The sequence below is a fragment of the Lepidochelys kempii genome, chromosome 4, assembly GCF_965140265.1.
Source record: "Lepidochelys kempii isolate rLepKem1 chromosome 4, rLepKem1.hap2, whole genome shotgun sequence".
Classification (NCBI taxonomy): Eukaryota; Metazoa; Chordata; order Testudines; family Cheloniidae; genus Lepidochelys; species Lepidochelys kempii.
Genome location: NC_133259.1, coordinates 91,692,071 through 91,715,275, shown reverse-complemented (window position 1 = coordinate 91,715,275; position 23,205 = coordinate 91,692,071). Strand labels below are relative to the sequence as shown.

Sequence of the window (23,205 nt, the reverse complement as noted above, 5' to 3'; positions counted from 1 at the left end):
CCAGTTTATTTCCTCTGCTAGTAGAAATAGTCCCTTCTTGAGTACCCTGTTGGTGGTGACCAACAGATTGCTATGCTGGATTTCATAGAGATGCTTGAGGCCGCTCAGCGTTCTCAGATATTAATTTCTCCAAAGTTTCCCCCACATAGCCGCTCATGTATAAATTTGGCTGCACAAGGTATCTGTTTAAGACGAGTGATTGCTACTCATGGTGTAGCCATGGAGTTAGGAGGCAATGCTCATCTCAAATCACATCAAGAGCCAGGAAATATTCCAAAGAAATAATATTTTACACACTGCTCCCAGCATTGACCAGAATGTGAACCTGAGACCTCTGACATTCAAAGCAAAAATCACATCCCTAGGCAGTAGCAAGCAAGAGGCTCATCAAGTTGGTTTTCCTTAATAAGGATAGGATCTGAATGGCCACAACTGAAGCTTTGAAATTTCACTCTTATAGTCTATCAGGGATCTTTTGGAAGGAAGCCCCCTTCTTATGCTTTGACTGTCTTTCACTGGTGGAGCTACTGCTGCACCAGCTGTAGCTTCCGAAAGGTTATGGAATTTTCATCCATTTTTATATAACATGGTTTAACATTTAGTTTTAACCAGAAATCCCCATTCAGATCTTGTGATGTTCTTAAAGCAGGCACATACTGGAAACTCTGTATCTAATTTTGCTTAAAGGAGAATATTTTATAATTATTAATGCATTCTCTGTGAGCCACTGGCTTCTTGCCCTGTGAGAGTCATGAGTTTTTTTAGGTTTTGTTAGTTTTTGGTGGTACGCATATGAGACTTTCTCTGGTTGTTGGGAGGAAGGAGGTAGCATGCTATTCATCCTGGCCTAGGGACCACTTGATTGGGATGGGTACTGGAACAAATATTCGGATTGGTGTTCTTTTGAAGGCTAGCTGGTGGGCTATTTCCACAACCCACTGCCCACGCTGGCTATCACCCTGGTAAGTACTTCAGGAGCAACCTAGTGTCACTCTCAGGCTTTACTCACTAAATCAGGAGTCATTTTGAACATGGAAAGGGATTTTTCATTTGTCTCGCTGTAATCCCATGATGGTTGAGCTGCATCAGAAATGGAGTCCTCCTGTGCCCCTGTTCTGTCTCATATGGCCTGAGGTGCTCCTTATATTTTAGTATGAAGCCAGTCGATAGGGAAGGGGAAGGGAAGCGAGAGACCCCTTCTCACCTTTCAGACTGTGAGCCCCTTTCCCTGGCAGAGTGAGGGTCTGCAGGCTGACAACCTGATAGGCACAAATTCTCACCACACTGCAGCCTGAGGCAGGGCTCACTAGGTGTACCAGGCTTCTCTGCCTGCCCAGACTATGGCATAGAGTGCGGGAGGGGCAGTGAACCTAATACAGCAAGATGTGAGAAAGTCCTGTAGAGGACAGAAGCCCCGACAAACCCTCCCTCAGGGTGAGATGGCAAAGGAGACAGGGTTCAAACCCTGATTTTTACACCCCTTGCTCATTAACAATACAAACTGCTGCATTACAAAAGGGACACTTGCTTTTGTCTTTTTTTAAAACCTGAAGTCTCGCTAAGATGTGAGGGGGTTCTCCTCTGTATGAATGCTCATGCTCCAGGTGAGACTTCCCATGATGGAGTCATGGATTTGGATGGCGGATGAAGCCCTGGCACAGCTGTCTGGCTCAAAACTCTATGCAAGTTGGCAACCCTTGGCAGCAGGCCATAGCTCTCCCTCTGAAGCCCCATGCTCTGGCAATGCAAGGATCAGTGGCAGTAAGCCATAGCTCACCCTTTAAGTTTCCTGAAAAGCTGCCTACAGCACCCTTTGGATGTGGCTCAATGCTTGTAGGGGTTCTCTGCTGCTGTGGTGGGTGGGAGGGAGGGAGAGCCTGTTCAAAAGGTGCTGCATCAGAGGGATGGAGCCTCAATGTTCCAGTGATTCCTCACGTCAGGAAAGGGTAAGGGGAATTAGAAGGTGAGATGAAGTTGCTGCTGCACAAAAATGAATACTAATTAGAGTTTTAAACAAAGTGGGGTCAGGACAAGCTGAGCCACCAGTTTGTTCTACTGCCAGAAGCAGAATTTCTGGTGGCCTGAGTTGAAGGGTGGCACTTCGTTCAGTGCTGTTGCTGGAGACTCCAGGATTATCTCCAAACTCCACAGGTGGGAGGCATCTCCCATTAGGGATGAATGAGCTGAGAAGCTGTGCAGCAGAAATGTACTTAGACTATATGAGGGGAAAGCATGTTAACTGTTGAAACACATTTTAATTCTCTTTAGAAATCTAATTAACAGGACTTGGTGCAAAACATGAAGTAAGGTAATAAACTTCCACCCAAAATTCTGTTTAATCAGAATGATACCATGATTAGCATTAAACTGTCACCCATGTCTGGTGCCTGAGGTACATCATGGTTCCTGTGCGTCAAACAGAAAATCCTTGTGGTATCAAATCTCAGATACTAGAAATTTTCACTCCATGGTAAGTGCTGACTTTTTAATAGTGACAGTGGAGATAGCGTAGCATTTCTCTGTAGTTAGAAAAGGCAATAAATAGCTCCATCATCTCAGATACCACTGTGGCGAAGTGTCGATTTTATTTTTTCTGGTTAAACAGCTACCACTGTCCCTGTATTCTTGTGTTATTTTTATTCTGGCTCTCAGTGAGAAGATTTATTACTCTATAGTTATATGAGACACATTAGTGAAATATCATAAATGAAAGGGATAGTTTTTTATGAATTTCCTAGCTGAAAGTCAAAGCCTTTATCAACTTTAGGTATCAAAGTGAATATTAAAACTAGTCAAACCCTCAGCTGAAATCATTTAATAACATTCATTGTCTCTTTAGTCTCCAAAAAGAGATTTGCTGTTTTGACAAGATCTGATTTTTTTTAAATATGTTTATGTGGAAGTTATTTGTCTAACTAGCCATTTGTACGTCAACAGTAAAACTGTCTCAGCTCTGCTCACCCCTCAAAGCAGTGTGCTACCGTCAAAACCCATTTGTTTGCAATCAAAACACAGCCACATATGTGCCCACTTGGTTCACTCTGCAGAGAGCACTGCCAAGGCCACCGTCCTGGACGACTAGTCCTGCCACCAAGGATCCTCTTGCTCATGCGAGCTGCAGGGCGACGGCCACAATCTAGCGAGAAATGTAAGATACAGTGTGTTATTCACTGCCACGAAATTCAACATGCATAGAACGTTCTCAAAATCTGCTCTGAAAAAAATATTGCAAAGGGATTTCTCTATACGGAATGAAGTTATAAAACTCATGAAATTATGTTGCACTTATGGGAAGAATTTATAAAAACAACACACTGTGTTGAATTCCATATACAATGAGCCAAATTCATCCCTCCTTTCACTTAAGTGGACTGAGCCCAGGGATTAATTTGACCTATTTAGATTCCCAAATAAGACAAATGGGCGGGGGGGAGGGGGAGGGAGCCAGACTAAGTTGGAAAAGTTTGGCTTTCTCTGCGAAGTAGAGCTATCAACCTATCCTTGGGCAAGGGGGTTATATCACCTGTCAATCACCAGCATGCTGTTGCTACCCTGGACTACACCCCAGAAGTGGCACTGGAGTAGCACATTGGAAAGCCTTTGCCCAGTCTCAGAAGTCCAAGTGTGGATGTGCATCTATCTGCAGGATATATAATACTTGCTCTACTCATGGAAATTTCAAATGAAAAATAGCTATTTGCTCATATATAGCTTGCCAGTGAAGATTCATTTTTTACAATGCCTATTCTAATGCTTTGTCCATTCTAGTTTTAAATATCCACCACTTCCCTTGGAAATTATATCATATTGTTATAAATTTCACTGACAAGAAGTTTTCCATTAACTTGTTGGTCAGCTACACACCTTTTAAAAATATGTTCATCCCTTTCTTTTAGTTCTCCTTTTTAATTCTGGGATTGTAATGTGACAGGCTCTTATAAATCTCTTGTTTTATTACTGCCCAATTTAGAGAATTGACTGAAATAGTATCAGTTTCTGGAATCCTTCCCCAGGAGAGGATATCCTGTTTTGCATATATGTGGGAATTTAGCAATGAAGAAATAAATTAGTACAATGTTGATTTGTAACTATTAAATTCTTAGCACGTTCCCTCAAATAACTTCAGGGGGCAAGGACCTTTGTGTTGCTTTAAAGTCCTCTATATGTACTACATGTAAGAGGCAAACAACCTTACAGAGTCCTACAAGATGACTTTTTTTTGGTAATAGTAAACTTTGAGTAGTTTCCTGGATCTAGGTCATGCTTTATGATTAATCTTTGTCATCAGGCTAATATATTTATTCAAAATGTTCTTCAAGAAAGCTTTTTCATTTTGTAGAACCTAACATCCATCTGAAGAATTGCTGTATTTTCAAACCACTTAAACTTGCACAATCCACTGTGCATTTAGATTTAATCTGGAGTTTTCATCTTTAAATTTCCCTATCCCCTTGACAGTCACAGCTACAAATGTATCACATACTATATCAGGAGCTTACTTACTATAGTGGTAGCAAAAGATGTTCCCAACAGGAACAAAAGTTTAGTCTAATCACAACATGGATATTGACAAGATTAGGGCAAACCAGGAATTCATCCTTTGGTTCTGGTTCCATTTGCAAGACATTGGAAATATGATTATACCAGTGCAAACAGTTAGTGATATAATTTCTGGGACAGATTCTGTTTTCAGTCAATCCAGAGTAAATCCAATAAAGTCAGTGAATTTACTCCAGACTCACTAATATCTCAGTCTAACCCTTTCTCACTAGACTCTATGGACCAAATCTTTATGTCTTTATTCAGGCAAGTTTCCACAGAAGCCTGAGAGAGTCTTCCTAAGTAAGACTTGAGGAAGAACTATGTAACATGCTGTCATAAACATAAAGGGAAGGGTAAACACCTTTAAAATCCCTCCTAGCCAGAGGAAAAACCCTTTCACCTGTAAAGGGTTAAGAAGCTAGGATAACCTCGCTGGCACCTGACCAAAATGAGCAATGAGGAGACAAGATACTTTCAAAAGCTGGGGGGAGGGAGAAGCAAAGCCTCTCTCTCTGTCTGTGATGCTTTTGCGGGGGAAAGAACAGGAATGGAGTCTGTCATCTTAACCTCTCTGTTTTTAACTAACTTTACACCCGAGAGTTAGAAAGAAAACAAAACAAAACAAAAACTTGGCTTGTAAAATTTTGCTGTGCTGTCCGGATACCTATGTTCTCTGATAGTGATTGTCAGCCTACAGAGAAATCCTTAAAAAAAAACCTAACACCTTTGTCTCCAGGCAAATAGGCAGAAAACCCCTCTAGTTGCTATTAGGAAAAAAAAAAAACTTCTTCAGGTCTGCCTTTAGGTAGAGAAAACTCCAGCTCACAAAAGACAATTCCCTTTTGTCTCTGCTCTGGCCCCAAAGCAGAGAAAAAAAAACCTCTAACTGCTTTCAGCCAAAAACCTGCTTTTCAGCAGCCCAAAGGAAACAAAATTCCTTTTTAAGATCTGTGCTTCTTGTTAAAAAAATCAAAATCCTAAAACAAAACCAAAAACTAACACCTTTGTCTCCAGGCAAATAGACAGAAAACCCCTCTAGTTGCTCCTAGGTAAAAAACAACTTCAGGTTCAAAAGCATCACACAGACAGAGAGAGAGAGGCTTTGTTTCTCCCTTCCCCCAGCTTTTGAAAGCATCTTGTCTCCTCATTGGTCATTTTGGTCAGGTGCCAGCGAGGTTATCCTAGCTTCTTAACGCTTTACAGGTGAAAGGGTTTTTCCTCTGGCTAGGAGGGATTTTAAAGGTGTTTACCTGTCCCTTTATATTTATGACACATGCAGTACTTGTAACTATATCATCATACCAATTATGGACCAAGTCTGCTCCCTTTGAAATTAATTGCAAGACTCCCAATTAATTTAGTGGGGGCAGAAGCCAGCCTTAGTCCAATACAATGGACAATTTCATCATCAAAAGGGGAAAAAAGCTGAAAACATTGGATGTAGTGGCCAAAAAAAATTAATGGGAAACTAATAGATGAACAAAAGTATATCAGATTTCAAAGGGAAATACACATTAAAGATTTGTTTTTGAGAAACTATATTTCAACATATCAAAGACACATGCTTAAGAATCCAAATAAAATGCTCTTTGTATGTTGTTCCAGGAATTATGTGTTTTTCTCTTACCTTTTTTGCTACAGAGAAGGGACACTTTGCTTCTGCTTTGACATGACTGCCTAAGTGTTGAAACAATAAAAATTAAAAACATATTATCAATTTACATATCCTATCAGCCCAATATAAGAGCAATTGGATCATTTGTTTAAACACAGCAAAATCAATCCACATGATACAATGAAACACAGGGAGCATTATATTGGGACACCAGAAATTGCACTGGCTTCCAGTTTGTTTCTGAAGGCAGTTAAAGGTGTTATTTTAGATATATATAAAGCCTTTATGAATTGGGTGCTGCATATTTTAGCCCTGGTCTACACAACGAGCTTAGGTCGAATTTAGCAGCATTAGATCAATTTAACCGTGCACCCATCCACACGATGAAGCCATTGTCGTCGACTTAAAGGGCTCTTAAAATCGATTTCTATACTCCACCCCGACGAGGGGATTAGCGCTGAAATCGACATTGCCGGGTCAAATTTGGGGTAGTGTGGACGCAATTCAACAGTGTTGGCCTCCGGGAGCTGTCCCAGAGTGCTCCATTGTGACCGCTCTAGACAACACTTTCAACTCCGATGCACTAGCCAGGTACACAGGAAAAGCCCCGGGAACTTTTGAATTTCATTTCCTGTTTGGCCAGCATGGCAAGCTCACCAGCACAGGTGACCATGCAGTCCCAGAATCACAAAAGAGCTCCAGCATGGACTGAACAGGAGGTACTGGAGCTGATCACTGTATGGGGAGACAAATCTGTGCTATCAGAACACCATTCCAAAAGATGAAATGCCAAAATATTTGCAAAAATCTCCGAGGGCATGATGGACAGAGGCTACAACAGGGACTCACAGCAGTGCTGCGTGAAAATTAAGGAGCTCAGGCAAGCCTACCAAAAAACCGAAGAGGCAAATGGCCACTCCAGGTCAGAGCCCCAGACGTGCCACTTCTATGAGTTGTGTGCAATTCTGGGGGGAAGGGGAGGCCCTACCACTACCCCACCCCTGTCCGTGGACACCTGCAAGGGGGGAGTCTCATGCAACAGGGATGAGGATTTTGGGGATGAGGAAGGTGAGGAGGAGAAGGAGGATAGTGCACGGCAGGCAAGCAGAGAAACCATTCTCCCTGACAGCCAGGAACTGTTTATCACCCTGGAGCCAATACCCTCCCAACCATCCCAAGGCGCACTCCTGGACAATGAAGCCAGAGAAGGCACCTCTGGTGAGTGTACCTTTGTAAATATAATACATGGTTTAAAAGCAAGCATGTTTAATGATTAATTTGCCCTGAAGACTTGGGATGCATTTGCAGCCAGTACAGCTACTGGAAAAGTCTGTTAACATGTCTGGGGATGGAGTGGAAATCCTCCAGGGACATCTCCATGAAGTTCTCCTGGAGGTACTCCCAAAGCCTTTGCAAAAGGTTTCTGGGGAGGGCAGCCTTATTCTGTCCTCCATATTAGGACAAAAAGAAAAGGAGTACTTGTGGCACCTTAGAGACTAACCAATTTATTTGAGCATAAGCTTTCGTGAGCTACAGCTCACCTCATCGGATGCATACTGTGGAAAGTACAGAAGATCTTTTTATACACACAAAGCATGAAAAAATGGGTGTTTACCACTACAAAAGGTTTTCTCTCCCCCCACCCCACTCTCCTGCTGGTAATAGCTTATCTAAAGTGATCACTCTCCTTACAATGTGTATGATAATCAGGTTGGGCCATTTCCAGCACAAATCCAGGTTTTCTCTCCCCCCCCAACCCACTCTCCTGTTGGTAATAGCTTATCTAAAGTGATCACTCTCCTTACAATGTGTATGATAATCAAGGTGGGCCATTTTTAGCACAAATCCAGGGTTTAACAAGAACGTCGGGGTAGGAAAAAACAAAGGGAAATAGGTTACCCCCCCCAGACGTTCTTGTGGCCTTGTCCTTCCCTCCTCCCCTCATCCACCACCCCACCTGGTGCTTCCTTCCTCCCCCACCCCTCCCGGGCTACCTTGGCAGTTATCCCCCTATTTGTGTAATGAATTAATAAAGAATGCATGATTTTGAAACAACAATGATTTTATTGCCTCTGCAAGCGGTGATCAAAGGGGGGAGGGTGGTTGCCTTACAGGGAAGTAGAGTGAACCAAGGGGGCGGGTTTTCATCAAGGAGAAACAAAGAGAACTGTCACACCGCAGCCTGGCCAGTCATGAAACTGGTTTTCAAAGCTTCTCTGATGCGCAGTGTGCCCAGCTGTGCTCTTCTGATCATCCTGGTATCTGGCTGCATGTAATCAGTGGCCAAGCAATTTTCCTCAACCTCCCACCCCGCCATAAACGTCTCCCCCTTACTCCCACAGATATTGTGGAGCACACAGCAAGGAGCAATAACACTGGGAATATTGGTTGTGCTAAGGTCTAACCGAGTCAGTAAACTGCGCCAGCGAGCTTTTAAACATCCAAATGCACATTCTACCACTATTCTGCACTTGCTCAGCCTATAGTTGAACAGCTCCTTACTACTATCCAGGGTGCCTGTGTATGGCTTCATGAGCCATGGCATTAAGGGGTAGGCTGGGTCCCCAAGGATAACTATAGTCATTTCAACATCCCCAACAGTTATTTTCTGGTCTGGGAAGTAAGTCCCTTCCTGCAGCTGTTCAAACAGTCCAGAGTTCCTGAAGATGCGAGCATCATGTACCTTTCCCGGCCATCCCACGTTGATGTCGGTGAAACGTCCCTTGTGATCCACCAGTGCTTGCAGCACCATTGAAAAGTACCCCTTGCCATTTATGTACTGGCTGCCAAGGTGGTCCGGTCCCAAGATAGGGATATGCATTCTGTCTATCGCCTCTCCACAGTTAGGGAATCCCACTGCAGCAAAGCCATCCACTATGACCTGAACATTTCCCAGAGTCACTACCCTTGATAGCAGCATCTCAGTGATTGCATTGGCTACTTGGATCATAGCAGCCCCCACAGTAGATTTTCCCACCCCAAATTGATTCCCGAATGACTGGTAGCAGTCTGGCGTTGCAAGCTTCCAGAGGTCTATCGCCACTCGCTTGTGAACTGTGAGGGCTGCTCTCATCTTGGTATTCTTGCGCTTCAGGGCAGGGGAAAGCAAGTCACAAAGTTCATGAAAGTGCCCTTATGCATGAGAAAGTTTCGCAGCCACTGGGAATCAACCCAGACCTGCAACACTTTGTGGTCCCACCAGTCTGTGCTTGTTTCCCAGGCCCAGAATCGTCGTTCCACTGCATAAGCCTTCCCCATTGCCACCAGAATGTCCAAATTGCCGGGGCCCGTGCTTTGAGAGAAGTCTGTGTCCATGTCCTCATCACTCTCATCACCGCGCTGCCGTCACCTCCTCACCTGCTTTTGCAGGTTCTGGTTCTGCACATACTGCAGGATAATGTGCAAGGGGTTTACAATGCTCATAACTGCCGCAGTGATCTGAGCAGGCTCCATGTTTGCTGTGGTATGGCATCTGTAGGTGAGCAGAGTTGCAGCAGAAGCGGTGGCTGACGATGGATGCCATGAGAATAGATATTTATAGAGAACGAAGAGGACCTGCGAGGTGGATTCACGAGGGCAGGAGAGCAGAGTTGCAGCAGAAGTGGTGGAGGATGACGGTTAATACCGCACACATTTCCCGAGGAAGAACACACATACCCGGGAGCCCATGACAGACAACATGGAGAAATTCGATATTCAGACAACAGCAGCAGAGCAGAGTTGCAGCAGAAGCGGTTTATGACGATGGTTAGCAGTCCTACTGCACAGTCTGCTGCCAGCAGCACCCAGGACACGACAGCAGTGGTGTCACTAAGCTGAGCTGAGCGGGCTGCACGCTTGCCATGGTATGGCGTCTGCATGGAAAAAAGGCGTGAAACAATTGTCTGCTGTTGCTTTCATGGAGGGAGGGGTGACTGACGACGTACCCAAAACCACCCGTGACAATGTTTTTGCCCCATCAGGCACTGGGAGCTTAACCCAGAATTCCAATGGGTGGCGGAGACTGCGGGAACTGTGAGATAGCTACCCACAGTGCAATGCTCCGAAAGTCCACGCTAGCCACGGAAGTGAGGATGCACTCCGCCAACTTAATGTGCTTAGTGTGGACATACGCAATCTACTTCTATAAAATTGACTAAATTTCATAGTGTAGACATACGCTTAGAGACTACCTCTTTCTTTATTAATTAACCCAACAGCTGAGATGTACTATCTGATCATTCCTAAATTCAGACATCTGAAGGCAAATAAATCTCTGTGAAGCTCTCTTGGTTCTTCCAGGTAGGTGAAAGATTTTTGTTGACACTTATTTGATAGAAAATGGCTTTTAGATTAAACAGAATCTTTTGCCAAAAGAATTCTGGTCTTTTGATGAAAACCCAGAAAGTTTCCAAGGAAAACGTTTATCCAACTGAAGAGTTCACATTTTTGTTGTAGGTTTTTGGGAGGGAGAGAATCATTTCCCTACCAGTAGTATTGATTCTACAGTTCATTTGCCTCCTTGTGTCACATAGTCCAAGGTTCATTGACTTCAATGGGATTACTCACACTATGAGTCAAGTTATTCATGTGCATGACTGACAGTACCTGCAAATCATTAAACCCAGTCAATAAGAGAGAGACATCTTGAATAAGATGAAATATGAACAAGACACCAATTGCTATGAAGATCTCAATATTTATTTACTATACCTATGGATTTGCTAAGAATGGAAGGCCAAATTATTGTTATCCATGTTTTTAAGTTTTTTTCTGTGTGTCTTGAGGGACTGATGAGCACAATATACTAGTGCATATATATATATAAAAATGAGAGGCTTTCTTAGATTTCAGTGACAGTACCACTTAAAATCTGGACAAGTTCTCAACCAAAACCATATTAAAACATAAATCAATTTTGTGTTTCTCTTTTATATTAACCCAGATAATTTTCAGGCCAGCAGAGATATCAGGAATGTGGGCACATATAGAAATTAAAGGAAAATCAAATACAGGTCAGGCTTCAGGAAAAATCCTTGTTCTGGAAGAATGATAAATGTGTCCAGTGTTCTAAGAGGCAGTATTACACGCTGTTATAACATTGCACTGTACATAAGAACGGCCATACTGGGTCAGAACAAAGGTCCATCTAGCCCAATATCCCTGTCTTCTGATATGTGGCCAATGCCAGATGCCCCAGAGGGAATGAACAGAATAGGTAATCATCAAGTGATCCATTCCCTGTCACTCATTCCCAACTTCTGGAAAACAGAGGCTAGGGACACCATCCTTTCCCATCCTGGTTAAGAGCCATTGATGGACCTATCCTCCATGAATTTATCTAGTTCTTTTTTGAACCCTGTTATAGTCTTGGCCTTCACAACATCCTCTGGAAAAGAGTTCCATAGGTTGACTGTGCATTGTGTGAAGAAATACTTCATTTTGTTTGTTTTAAACCTGCTACCTATTAATTTCTTTCAGTGACCTCTAGTTCTCGTGTTATGAGCAGGAGTAAATAACACTTCCTTATCTGTATTACTAGATAGAGCAAAAAAAGAATGAAGTATACTAACTTATATTTATATTGTGCTTTTCATCCAGAAGGATCACAAAGTATTTTACAAACTTACTGTCACTTGCTGGTTTGAACTGGAGTAAACCGTGGATTCTCTGTAACATCTAGGCAAGATTTGAGGACTTCAGTAACTAAGGCAGTGGGTCTATTACAGGAATGGGTAAAAGGTGAAAGTCTGTGGCCTGCAATGTGCAGGAGGTCAGACTATATGATCATGATGGTCCCTTTTGGCCTTAAAGTCTATGAGTCGAATTTAAACTTATACACAAAATACTGTAGAGAGAGTAAAATACTGTACACTAGGGGTTTTCAACCTGTGGTCTGTGGACCCCTGGGAATTTCCAAAGGGGTCTGCACCTCCATTTGAAATTTTGTAGGGGTGTACATATGAAAAAAGGTTGAAAACCACTGCCGTATACCATGCACACTATGGTGAAAGACAAAATGATAAATACCCTTGCATCTATTTGAAAATTTAAGATTTTTTTTTTTACATAAACAGAATGTAATTCGACTAGGAATTTGGCTAGGCTACTGGAATTAACACTTCTGTTGCAAAAAGGCTATGGGCCCTACTCAGGCCACTAGTGGTCAGGAACTAAATTCTATATATCACTGGAAAGATGGAAGAGATGAATGGCCATAATGGATGAATACACAAATAAATCCAGCTCTGAAGTAAACTGGCATAACTCCAGTGACATGAATAGAGTTAGAATCATAGAAGATTAGGGTTGAAAGAGACCTCAGGAGGTCATCTAGTCCAATCCCCTGCTCAAAGCAAGATCAATACCAACTAAATCATCCCAGCCAGGGCTTTATCATAGAATCATAGAATATCAGGTTTGGAAGGGACCTCAGTAGGTCATCTAGTCCAACCCCCTGCTCAAAAGCAGGACCCATCCCCAATTAAATCATCCCAGCCAGGGCTTTGTCAAGCCGGGCCTTAAAAACCTTTAAGGATGAAGATTCCACCATCTCCCTAGGTAACCCATTCCAGTGCTTCACCCTCCTAGTGAAATAGTGTTTCCTAATATCCAACCTAGACCTCCTCCATTGCAACCTGAGACCATTGCTCCTTGTTCTGTCATCTGCCACCACTGAGAACGGCCGAGCTCATCCTCTTTGGAACCCCCCTTCAGGTAGCTGAAGGCTGCTATCAAATCCCCCCTCACTCTTGTCTTCTGCAAACTAAGCAGTTCCCCTCAGCCCAGTTCCCTCAGCCTCTGCTCATAAGTCATGTGCCCCAGCCCCCTCATCATTTATGTTACCCTCCGCTGGACTCTCTCCGATTTGTCCACATCCTTTCTGTAGTGGGGGGCTGAAAACTGGATGCAGTACTCCAGATGTGGCCTCACCAGTGCCGAATAGAGAGGAATAATCACTTCCCTCTATCTGCTGGCAATGCTCCTACTAATGCAGCCCAATATGCCGTTAGCCTTCTTGGCAACAAGGGTACACTGCTGACTCATATCCAGCTTCTCATCCACTGTAATCCCCAGGTCCTTTTCTGCAGAACTGCTGCTTAGCCAGTCGGTCCCCAGCCTGTAGCGGTACATGGGATTCTTCCGTCCTAAGTGCAGGACTCTGCACTTGTTCTTGTTGAACCTCATCAGATTTTTTTTTGGCCCAATCCTCCAATTTGTCTAGGTCACTCTGGACCCTATCCCTACCCTCCAGTGTATCTACCTCTTCCCCCAGCTAAATGTCATCTGTGAACTTGCTGAGGGTTCAATCCATCCCTTCATCCAGAACATTAATGAAGATGTTGAATAAAACCGGCCCCAGGACCAACCATTTTATACTGGCTGCCAACTAGACATTGAGCCGTTGATCACTACCTGTTGAGCCCAACAATCTAGCCAGCTTTCTATCCACCTTACAGTCCATTCATCCAATCCATACTTTTTTAACTTGCTGGCAAGAATACTGTGGGAGACCGTATCAAAAGCTTTGCTAAGGTCAAGATATATCACACCCACTGCTTTCCCCATATCCACAGAGCCAGTTATCTCATCATAGAAGGCAATCAGGTTGGTTGTACCAGTTTACACTGAATTTGGACCATAATACTTAAATATTTCAATGGTTTCTTAATTATGGTTACTACTTTCTAGATAGCTATCAAATGTAACAGATAACTCAAACTTGAGAATGGGAAATGGGGGGAGAAGGGTGCATATTGTGCTCAGAATCCTACAACGGAAAAACTAAACAGTGAACCATATGTAGTTCTGTTGATAAATATCCCCCGTGGAAAACATGCAAACACTTTTTTAAAATAAGAAGAGACATTATTATTGTTCAAACCCGACTGGCCATACATTTACACAATCATTATTCCGCTCTGTGTGATCTGGGCCAAATTCTCAGCTGATTTACAACTCTGTTGAAATTAATGTGGTAGCCTGGAGTTTATGTTGTATAAAAATTGGTGTAAAAATCTATCCTGCTTTGTCTGAAAACAGATTGCAAAATTCTATTCTCACTGGAATTAACACTTCTGTTACAAAACAGACACTTTGCCAATCTCAGTAATGTAAGTATGTTCTCCTTAAATATATGGAACTCCTAGGGAAATTCCTAAGCAGTTCTACTTGTGTAAGGAGTGCAGAATATCAGAGTGAATAATGAGAGTGAAGTTGTAAGAGACATTAGCCTCACTGTGAAATTTACATTACGTCATGCATACATATGTTTATGTGAATGCAAACACAGATACCTTTCTACACTCAGAACACAAAATTCACTAATGGAAATACCATCCCTCATTGCTATAGCTCCGTCCACCTCTCTGAAGCACATATGGAGCACACACTAGCTGTCCCTTACCCTTTCACTACAAGGGCAGGTAATGTGGATGCATTTTTATTCTTCCAGTCAGAATGCAGATTCAGCCACTTTTGATGGTGTAGTTGCTCATTTTCTTGTATAATTTTTGTTGCAGACGGCCCCCTGAAACAAATAAAAACAGTCCATGGATCTTCAAATATCTTTGACTCTGACTATCCATACATTAAATTGATGGGAGGGAAAGATGCTTTAGTACTTCCCCTTTATGCCAAAGTCGGGCAATTGAATGATACTCCAGATCTGCAGATGGTTGCGGGACAGGTTTTGGCCAGTCAGACCTACTCACATTTTACCGTTATTCATGATAAATGTTCTAACAAGTGGGAGTGGGAAAAGGAAACGGCAAAAGTTCTCTGGTGGCAGAAAATATAAGCATTATTTCACATCTACTTTATTCATTACTATTACATTTTGGTCATAATGCTCAGAATCACATCCAAACTTTTTCTTCCCACAAATTTCCTTTCCAAGCAATTTTCAGTTACCCACTATGTGTCTGTTTAGCTCATATTGCTTCCACAAGATATAACCAGGAATGATGATCACAGTATGGATTGATTTTATTCATACTGATCAACAGACACAGGAAAATTTCAGAACATATCAAAATAGAGTCTCTTAAACGGAAGTAGCAGATAATCAGATTTGGCAGGTTGGTAAGATCAATTTTCCCCCCTTTTTTTTCCTGGTAAGTAAGACTTCCATCTCTCTCTTTGAAGCTCTTCATTGTAAGGTTACTTATACAAAGAATCAAGCCCTCAGTTACTTACCTGGTTCTAGATTCAACAACTGCTTGGTCAAAAAATTATACATTTTTCTCCTGAATTAATTTGTACAAGATGCCGTTTAAAAAAAACTGAAAAGATTTTTTTTAAACCATTTATGCATTAGACAAGCAGGTCAATTTAAGGGAACATCAGATCATTCTGCCCCAGAATACAAATGCCTTTTAATAAAAAAAATTAGCAGATTCTCAAAACAGCAGGAAGATTCTTCATGGATTTGGATTTCAAAAGATATGGTGCATATGTGCAGTAACATGAAAGCTGTGTAAACATAGTGATCATTTGTTAAATTTTATCATTTCATTTCAGGCGATTTTGCACTCTTGAAATATTGCAGAAAAGGATCTAGGGGTTATAATGGACGAGAAGCTGGATATGAGTCAACAGTGTGCCCTTGTTGCCAAGAAGGCTAACGGCATTTTGGGCTGTATAAGTAGGGGCATTGCCAGCAGATCGAGGGATGTGATCATTCCCCTCTATTCAACATTGGTGAGGCCTCATCTGGAGTACTGTGTCCAGTTTTGGGCCCCACACTACAAGAAAGATGTGGAAAAATTGGAAAGAGTCCAGCAGAGGGCAACAAAAATTATTAGGGTGCTGGAGCACATGACTTATGAGGAGAGGCTGAGGGAACTGGGATTGTTTAGTCTGCAGAAGAATGAGGGGGGATTTGATAACTGCTTTCAACTACCTGAAGGGGGGTTCCAAAGAGGATAGATCTAGACTGTTCTTAGTGGTACCAGATGACAGAACAAGGAGTAATGGTCTCAAGTTGCAGTGGGGGAGGTTTAGGTTGGATGTTAGGAAAAGCTTTTTCACTGGGAGGGTGGTGAAGCACTGGAATGGGTTACCTAGGGAGGTGGTGGAATTTCCTTCCTTAGAGGTTTTCAAGATCAGGCTTGACAAAGCCCTGGCTGAGATGATTTAGTTGGGGATTGGTCCTCCTTTGAGCAGGGGGTTGGACTAGATGACCTTGTACGGGGAGACTTTGGCAAACCAGTAAAGTGCCTGAAACCACTATGGCTTATTGCTAAAAGCAGCCAAGTCAGCAGGCTGTAAATTGGCCATTCAGCACTCTCAGTTTAACCAAGGCAGGAGGGGAAGAGGGTTTTTGGGTGCCACAGAGAGGGCAGCTTGACCCCGCACCCTTCCTGATAAGAATTGTGTTGAGTTGCTGATACATGCATTTTAGAAGAGCAGGATGTGCCCCAGGAATGTCTATTGGGGCCTCAAAGCTGCAAACTCTGGAAAAACTCACACCTGGTTAATCGATAATCAGAAGGAACCTCTTGCTTGACCATTGAAACTGCTTACTTAACAAGTTTGCTTTAAGGGACATGTCATTCTATTACTAATGTATAAATAAGGGGGAAAAGTCTGAGGTGGTGGGACTCTTCAGGACTGGACTCTCCCTCTGGATGCATCTTGTGTTCCCCACCGGCAGATGGGCTGCCGCTGTGCCACTCGAGAGCCACACTCAGCTTTGGTAATTATCAAGGGTTGGGGGTGTTTTACTAACCTGTTGCGGACGTGTGTATAAGTGCTTGAGACTAAGAAAGGTTTAGCTTTAAGTGAAAGCACTCGTGTTGTCCTGTTTGTGTCAGCCATCTATTGGTCAGATGGCCGTGTCTCCCCTGATTTATTTCCTGACACCACCTCGCACAGAGTAAAAGTTACCAAGAGCTTTGGGTTGAAAGAACCCTGGGTAACAACCTCCTGAGGTCCCTTCCAACCCTGATATTCTATGATTGCTCTTCTGCAAAACATTTGGCAAAATTGGTTATTTTTTTATCTTAAAACCCTTCAAAAACACACATTTCTGAATATTTGCTCTTGTGCTGTGAATTTGAAATGAGTTCCATATGTAGCTCTACAGCATGAGTTAACTAACAAAATACCAGATCCTGAAGTCCAGTGAAACTGTATAGGGTACAGCTCAGGTGCACTAAAGTTTGCCTTTATGCTCCCTTGATCCTGAGCTCTCTATATGTTGGAGTGGTTCCCAAGCATAAGTAAGAGCAGGTACTCTAGAGTCATTTATGCTAGCTGCGATCAGCTCCAGGAAGCTGAACAGCAGGCAGCACCTGGCAGGGCATACGGAAACCTCCATCATGTTCCATTGCCCCTGGTCCCATGCATCCTTCTCCAGTAGCAGAAAGGCAAGGCTATGTTCAGGCCTAGGTAACATCAAAGCGCAGTGGGACTGTGCAGCTCCATAGCAATCTATACGACAGACACCCCAGGGCCAAAAATTTTGCCCCTCCCAAAAAGGGGGACCGAGCTGAAATTAAGGGTGTATATATTAGAAAGAAAGAAAGAAAATCTTAGGGGGACACACACAGAGACAGAAAACTGAATAGTAATATGGAAGATACAGGCAAAGGAAAAATGTGTAAGGGCGGGGCTAGCTCCAGACATTACAAACTTTTAGATTTAGATTGACAAACTTTAAACTGATAAATAGATGTTACATCCTCTGGCAAAAGCAAGTTTTTGTTTGCTTGACTGGTTAAAGACATCAGATAAATGTTGGAAGATTCAGAAAAGGTACCTAAAGCAGCTTTCTGTCTGGAGCTGGAGCTAAAGCAGTGCAATGGACTACCACTGAAAATCTTTCAAAGCTGGTGAAACTAGAGGCAAAAACCCACCCAATTGTGATTTTACTAAGGTGGGTGGCAAGGGTCTAGGGAAAATAAGTGGGAAGAAAAAATAAAGCCCTGTTATTACGATCGTTATTTAAGTGTTGACAATGTGCTTAGGAATGATGCTCCCATTTCGGCAAAGTGCTCAAGCATGTGCTTAACTTTTAGCATGTACTTAAGTCCCATTGACTTAAGTGTCACTATGGTTTGATTAATTAGACACTGGAATTGGGGGGGGGGAAACAAGCACAGTGGAAGTTATGACTAAAGAGAAATAGTTTTGTAAATATTATTAAGGGCCTGATTGTGCCTTCCCCATACACCCAAAACTCCCATTAAAGTCAGTGGAAGATTTGGGTACATAAGAAATGCAGGATCTGCACTAAGAAGCACACGCGGACAGTGAAGATGAATGATGAACAATATATTGTATTTCAAAAAAAGTTCTGACCTTGTCTGAGCAATGGGTGTAAGAAGCAAACATGATAGATTCTCAGATTCTGCCAAGATGCCTTTAAGCTTTCAATGAAACATTCAACTCTCAGACTTGTTTCCTCATCAAGATTTTTTTTAATGACAATCTAAAGCCATGATGAAGAAAAATCTGGCTTTCCTCAACAGAAAAAATCTGCAGGAATGACTTGTTCAAGATTCTAAAAAGCTGTTACACATGAAGAGTTTTAAAAAAGTGTAAAAAAATCCAATGCCATTTTCCTTTAAACTGAAGTTAGACAAAAGTCATGAGTAGGTTTGGAAAAATACAGATATTCAGGGCTACTGCACAATTAGTGAACCACAAACAAACTGATTCATAGTTTAATTGTATTTTTAAGCATCTTACAGTTTCTAATGCTTGATTTCTCCCCCCCCGCCCCCACCTAGGAAATCTGTTACTGTTTGTCCCTTTCCTGGAAAACTAATTTGTTTTTCAGACCCATCCATTTGATCTAATACAGAAGTTTCTGTTATGTCCAAGACCACGCTCCTACTCAGAAGATTATAGAATCCCTAAGCTTGATAGCTAAGGAATCCTTTATGGGAGAAGAGAGGGATAACACTTAGTATACTTTAAAATAAATCACTTATCTAATGTTAAAAAATAAAATTCCTTCTTGTACTTTTTTAATTACACATGTGGGAAATTACGTTATATTATATATTATACACACACACGTAGTAGTAGTAGAGAGTTTGGGGTTTTCTAATTGATACTGACCATCAGAAGCTTGTTAACCTGTAAAAATGTAAAGATAAAACTGGACTTCAGTTATAGAATTTAACAGTCTGAGTCCAAGTTTTCAAGTCTGCTAAACAAAACAAATAGCTAGAGGAACCTGGGAGTCTACATCTGTCCAACAGACAACTGAATATAGATTGGAATGGTTCCACTAAATGATATTTTCAGACTTACACCTCTTGAGCCCAGCCATTATCTGTTATTATGCTAACAACTCTGCCTGTGTATCTACTAAATAAGTTGCTGTTTTTGATATGTTTGAATTGCTATATGAAGGAGAGGACATAGCTCATAAATGGCTCCAGACACCTCATGGTTTTCCTGTAAAGAATGATCTATTAGCCATAAAAATTAACAATATGGTACATCATGCTCTATGTCAGCAGTGAGTTAGTTTGCCAGGTCTGCATCAACTAAAGTCTAACAATAACTCAAATTCTGGATTCCAGCCAATGGAAGGAACAACAAAAAAAAAAAAAAACAGGAAAAATGTCAAAGGGCCTAGAGATTTCTCCTGCATCTTTCTCATAGGGCAGCACATGGCATTAGGCTATTTTTAAATCTGAGCTATATTACTTTTACAGTGGTTTAAAACAGGTAGCATCCATTGGTTAGCTTACTATACAAGTTGTTGATGATCGACTAAGCATGATTTTTTGGCAATGGCTGTCAGTGCTACCATATGGAAATACTCTCAGCAGGACTGGCAGAATTAATTAGACTCTAAGGTCCTGTCCTTGGATTCTGTCCATTGTATGGTTTCCTTCTCTAATCTCCTCTGGGCATATTAAACAATTATCACTCCATGATCTACTAGCCACCAGCGGTTGCTAGTAAGCACTTTTAAAACAGTTTTCACCTCATCAGATGAAAGCTCTTCTGCAGCAAAGAGCTTCTACCTCCTGTGTCTGCTTATGGTAAACAGACACAGCTGTCTCCTTCTATTAATTTCCAGTATTTTCTCATTTCCCCTTCCATCTCCTCCAACAATGTTCACAAAACCATTTGTTTAACATTTTTGACCTGTCTTCTTTGTATGAAGAATCTGCCATGAGCAACTTCTCCATTACTTCATAATTTTGTAGAATGGTGTTTTATCCATTGTGTGGCTTTCACCAAATATGTAATTTATAAAATATATAATTCAGAAAAATGTATTTTTAAACATGAACATCATCATGCCAGTTGATGGATGCAAGCTTATATTACCCCAGTGGTTCTCGAACTGTGGCTTGGGACCCCGTTTTAATGGGGTCGTCAGGGCTGGTGTTAGACTTGCTGGGGCCCAGGGTCAAAGCCCAAGCCTGAGCCCCCGACTCTGGGCAGCAAGGCTTGGGCTTCAGCTTCAGCCCTGGGCAGTGGGGCTGGGGCTTTGGGGCTTGGGCTTGGGCTTCAGCCCTGGGTGGCGGGGCTGAAGCCAGCTGGCTTTGGCTCTCCTATCCCCTCAGGGCGGTGTGGCTTGGGTGGGCTCAGGCTTCAGTCCCCCGTGCTGGAGTCGTGTAGTAATTTTTGTTGTCAGAAGGGGGTCGCAGTGCAATGAAGTTTGTAAATCTCTGTATTACCCCAAATATTGTGTGATCTTAATAAGGTAAAACAAACAGACTGTAGCTAACCTATGCTTTGTATTTATAAAAAGAAGTAATTCCAGATTATATTCTATAATAATATATCCATTCACCACCTTTAAAAGGACACTATCATTTGAATGCTCTGAAAGTGACTAAGTATTAAATCTAGTTCCTGATGCCCCCTCTTCCCCATTCCACAAACCTAGGCATAGTGGACAGTGCCAGGGACACAGTTTGGAGCAGGAGTAGCATGGTATGACTCAGGTCGGGCCTGTGGTGGAGTTTCTGGGCAGCTCTGCAGCCCAGAGGCAGCCATAATACTTACAGAGGCCCCTGTATCATGATCAATGGAAATGGAGTCAGAGTGCCCATGTTCCCTGCAGGGGCTGTTATTGACACGACAACAAGGGAACAGGGAATAAATGGAGTTAGGCTGGAAGCAACTCAACCACATGAACAAAGCAGTGCACAAGATTTAATAATGTTCCACTTCTTCAACTTAACCTGCTCTATTCAGCTTCACTCTTTGCTAACAAGAGAGCCCTCAAGCTTGTGAGGGTGCAAAGATGGCCATTTAAGCCACTCCCATCTCCTGGCTGCAAGATCCGTAGTGCACCTCTTACAGATATGGCACAGAATTTCACCCATGGAATACAACCTGGACAAAGGAAGAAAATTGTTTCTTCCCTAACTTCTCTCAGGGTTAGTCATCTGAGGTTTTATTTTTAACTCTAGAAGGAACAAGGATTTTGATCAACAGTGTGATTTTCAAGTGTGTTTTTTGTTGTTTGTTTTTTAAAGACATACATGCTTTTGGAGAACTTCCTACAGTTTTGACTGGACTCTCTCTGGCCTGTGCTGATTGGCTATTTGCACCAACCCTTCCCTTTCCCCTCCCTCACAGTCTCTTCACTTTAGCATCGCTACACATCATCTACTCCCCTGGCCTTTCCCCCACACCCCTTTCCCTTTTCTTTTCTTTCTATTGACTGATTCCTTGCTAAATAAACTCCATCCCCCATGCCCCTCCACAAAAAATATTGTGGAACTCACACTATACTTGCTGCCATCACAGTATTCACTCTGTTTATAAGAATCTTGTATGTTCTACCCTTTTCCCCATCCTATGGATGTCCTGTCTACTTACATTGTAAGCTGTTCAGGGCAGGGAACCATCTACTGTTGTTTGTACAGTGCCTAGCACAATGGGACTGCACTCTTGGATCTTAGGCATTACCATACTAAACCTGTTTAATAATAAAGTATTTTGGAGATATGCACAGTTCATAAAGAAGAAGAAGAGCTTGCACTTCTTGCAAGGTTTCCTAACATTTGATTGGCTTATATCTCAAAAATCACCTGGCCCAGAAACTCCAAGTTTGTTTTAATCTGTTGACATTGGCACTAATTTAATTACTCTCACCATTAAAACTTTATACCCTATTTCCAGTCTGAATTTGTCTAGCTTTAACTTCCAGCCATTGGATTGTGTTGTACCTTTCTCAGCTTGATTGAAGAGCCAATTATTAAATATTTGTTCCCCAGTAGATACTTATAGACAGTAATCAAGTCAACCCTTTTAACCTTCTCTTTGTTAAGCTAAATAGATGGAGCTCTTTGGTCTATCACTATAAGGCAAGTTTTCTAGTCTTTTAATTATTCTTAAAAAGAAAAGGAGTACTTGTGGCACCTTAGAGACTAACAAATTTATTTGAGCATAAGCTTTCGTGAGCTACAAAAGCTTATGCTCAAATAAATTTGTTAGTCTCTAAGGTGCCACAAGTACTCCTTTTCTTTTTGCAGATACAGACTAACACGGCTGCTACTCTGAAACCTTAATTATTCTTGTGTCTCTTCTCTGAATCCTCTCCAATTTACCAACATCCTTCTTGAATTGTGGGCACCAGAACTAGACACAATATTCCAGTAGTGGTTGCACTAATGCCAAATAGAGAGGTAAAAATAATAACCTCTCTACTCCTACTCAAGATTCCCCTGTTAATGCATTCCAGGATCGCAATAGCTCCTTTGACCACTGTGTCACACTGTGGGAGCTCATGTTCAGTTAATTATCCACAATGAACCCCAAATCTTTTTCAGAGTCACTGCTTCCCAGGATAAAGTCCCCCATCCTATAAGTATGCTCTACATTCTTTGTTCCTAGATGAATCCATTTACATTAAAATGTATTAAAACATTAAAATGTGGTGATTACTAAGATCAGATTCTCCAACAGAGTCCACGAAGAGCTGAGCAGCTCTGCCAGAATCAATGTGCCATTATAATACCCCCATGATAGTACCTGTATGGAACTACTGAAATGCATTATGAGGTCATTATAATACCCACATGATTCCAGGGTTCCATTAGAATACCTACATGAATACACAGACCATATGTGCGTAACTG

At 42.1% G+C, this 23,205-nt stretch overlaps 1 protein-coding gene across 1 annotated transcript in view; it reads right to left on the bottom strand.

Annotated features, from left to right (window-relative positions):
• Positions 1-23,205, bottom strand: part of CORIN (corin, serine peptidase) — a 319,432-nt gene that overhangs the window by 11,251 nt on the left and 284,976 nt on the right. Inside the window, exons 17-19 of the mRNA XM_073342123.1 lie at positions 14,544-14,666; positions 6,170-6,219; positions 2,962-3,136 (exon numbers count right to left, since the gene is read on the bottom strand). Coding sequence (XP_073198224.1) covers positions 2,962-3,136; positions 6,170-6,219; positions 14,544-14,666 — 348 coding nt within the window. The remainder of the gene's footprint in view (positions 1-2,961; positions 3,137-6,169; positions 6,220-14,543; positions 14,667-23,205) is intronic.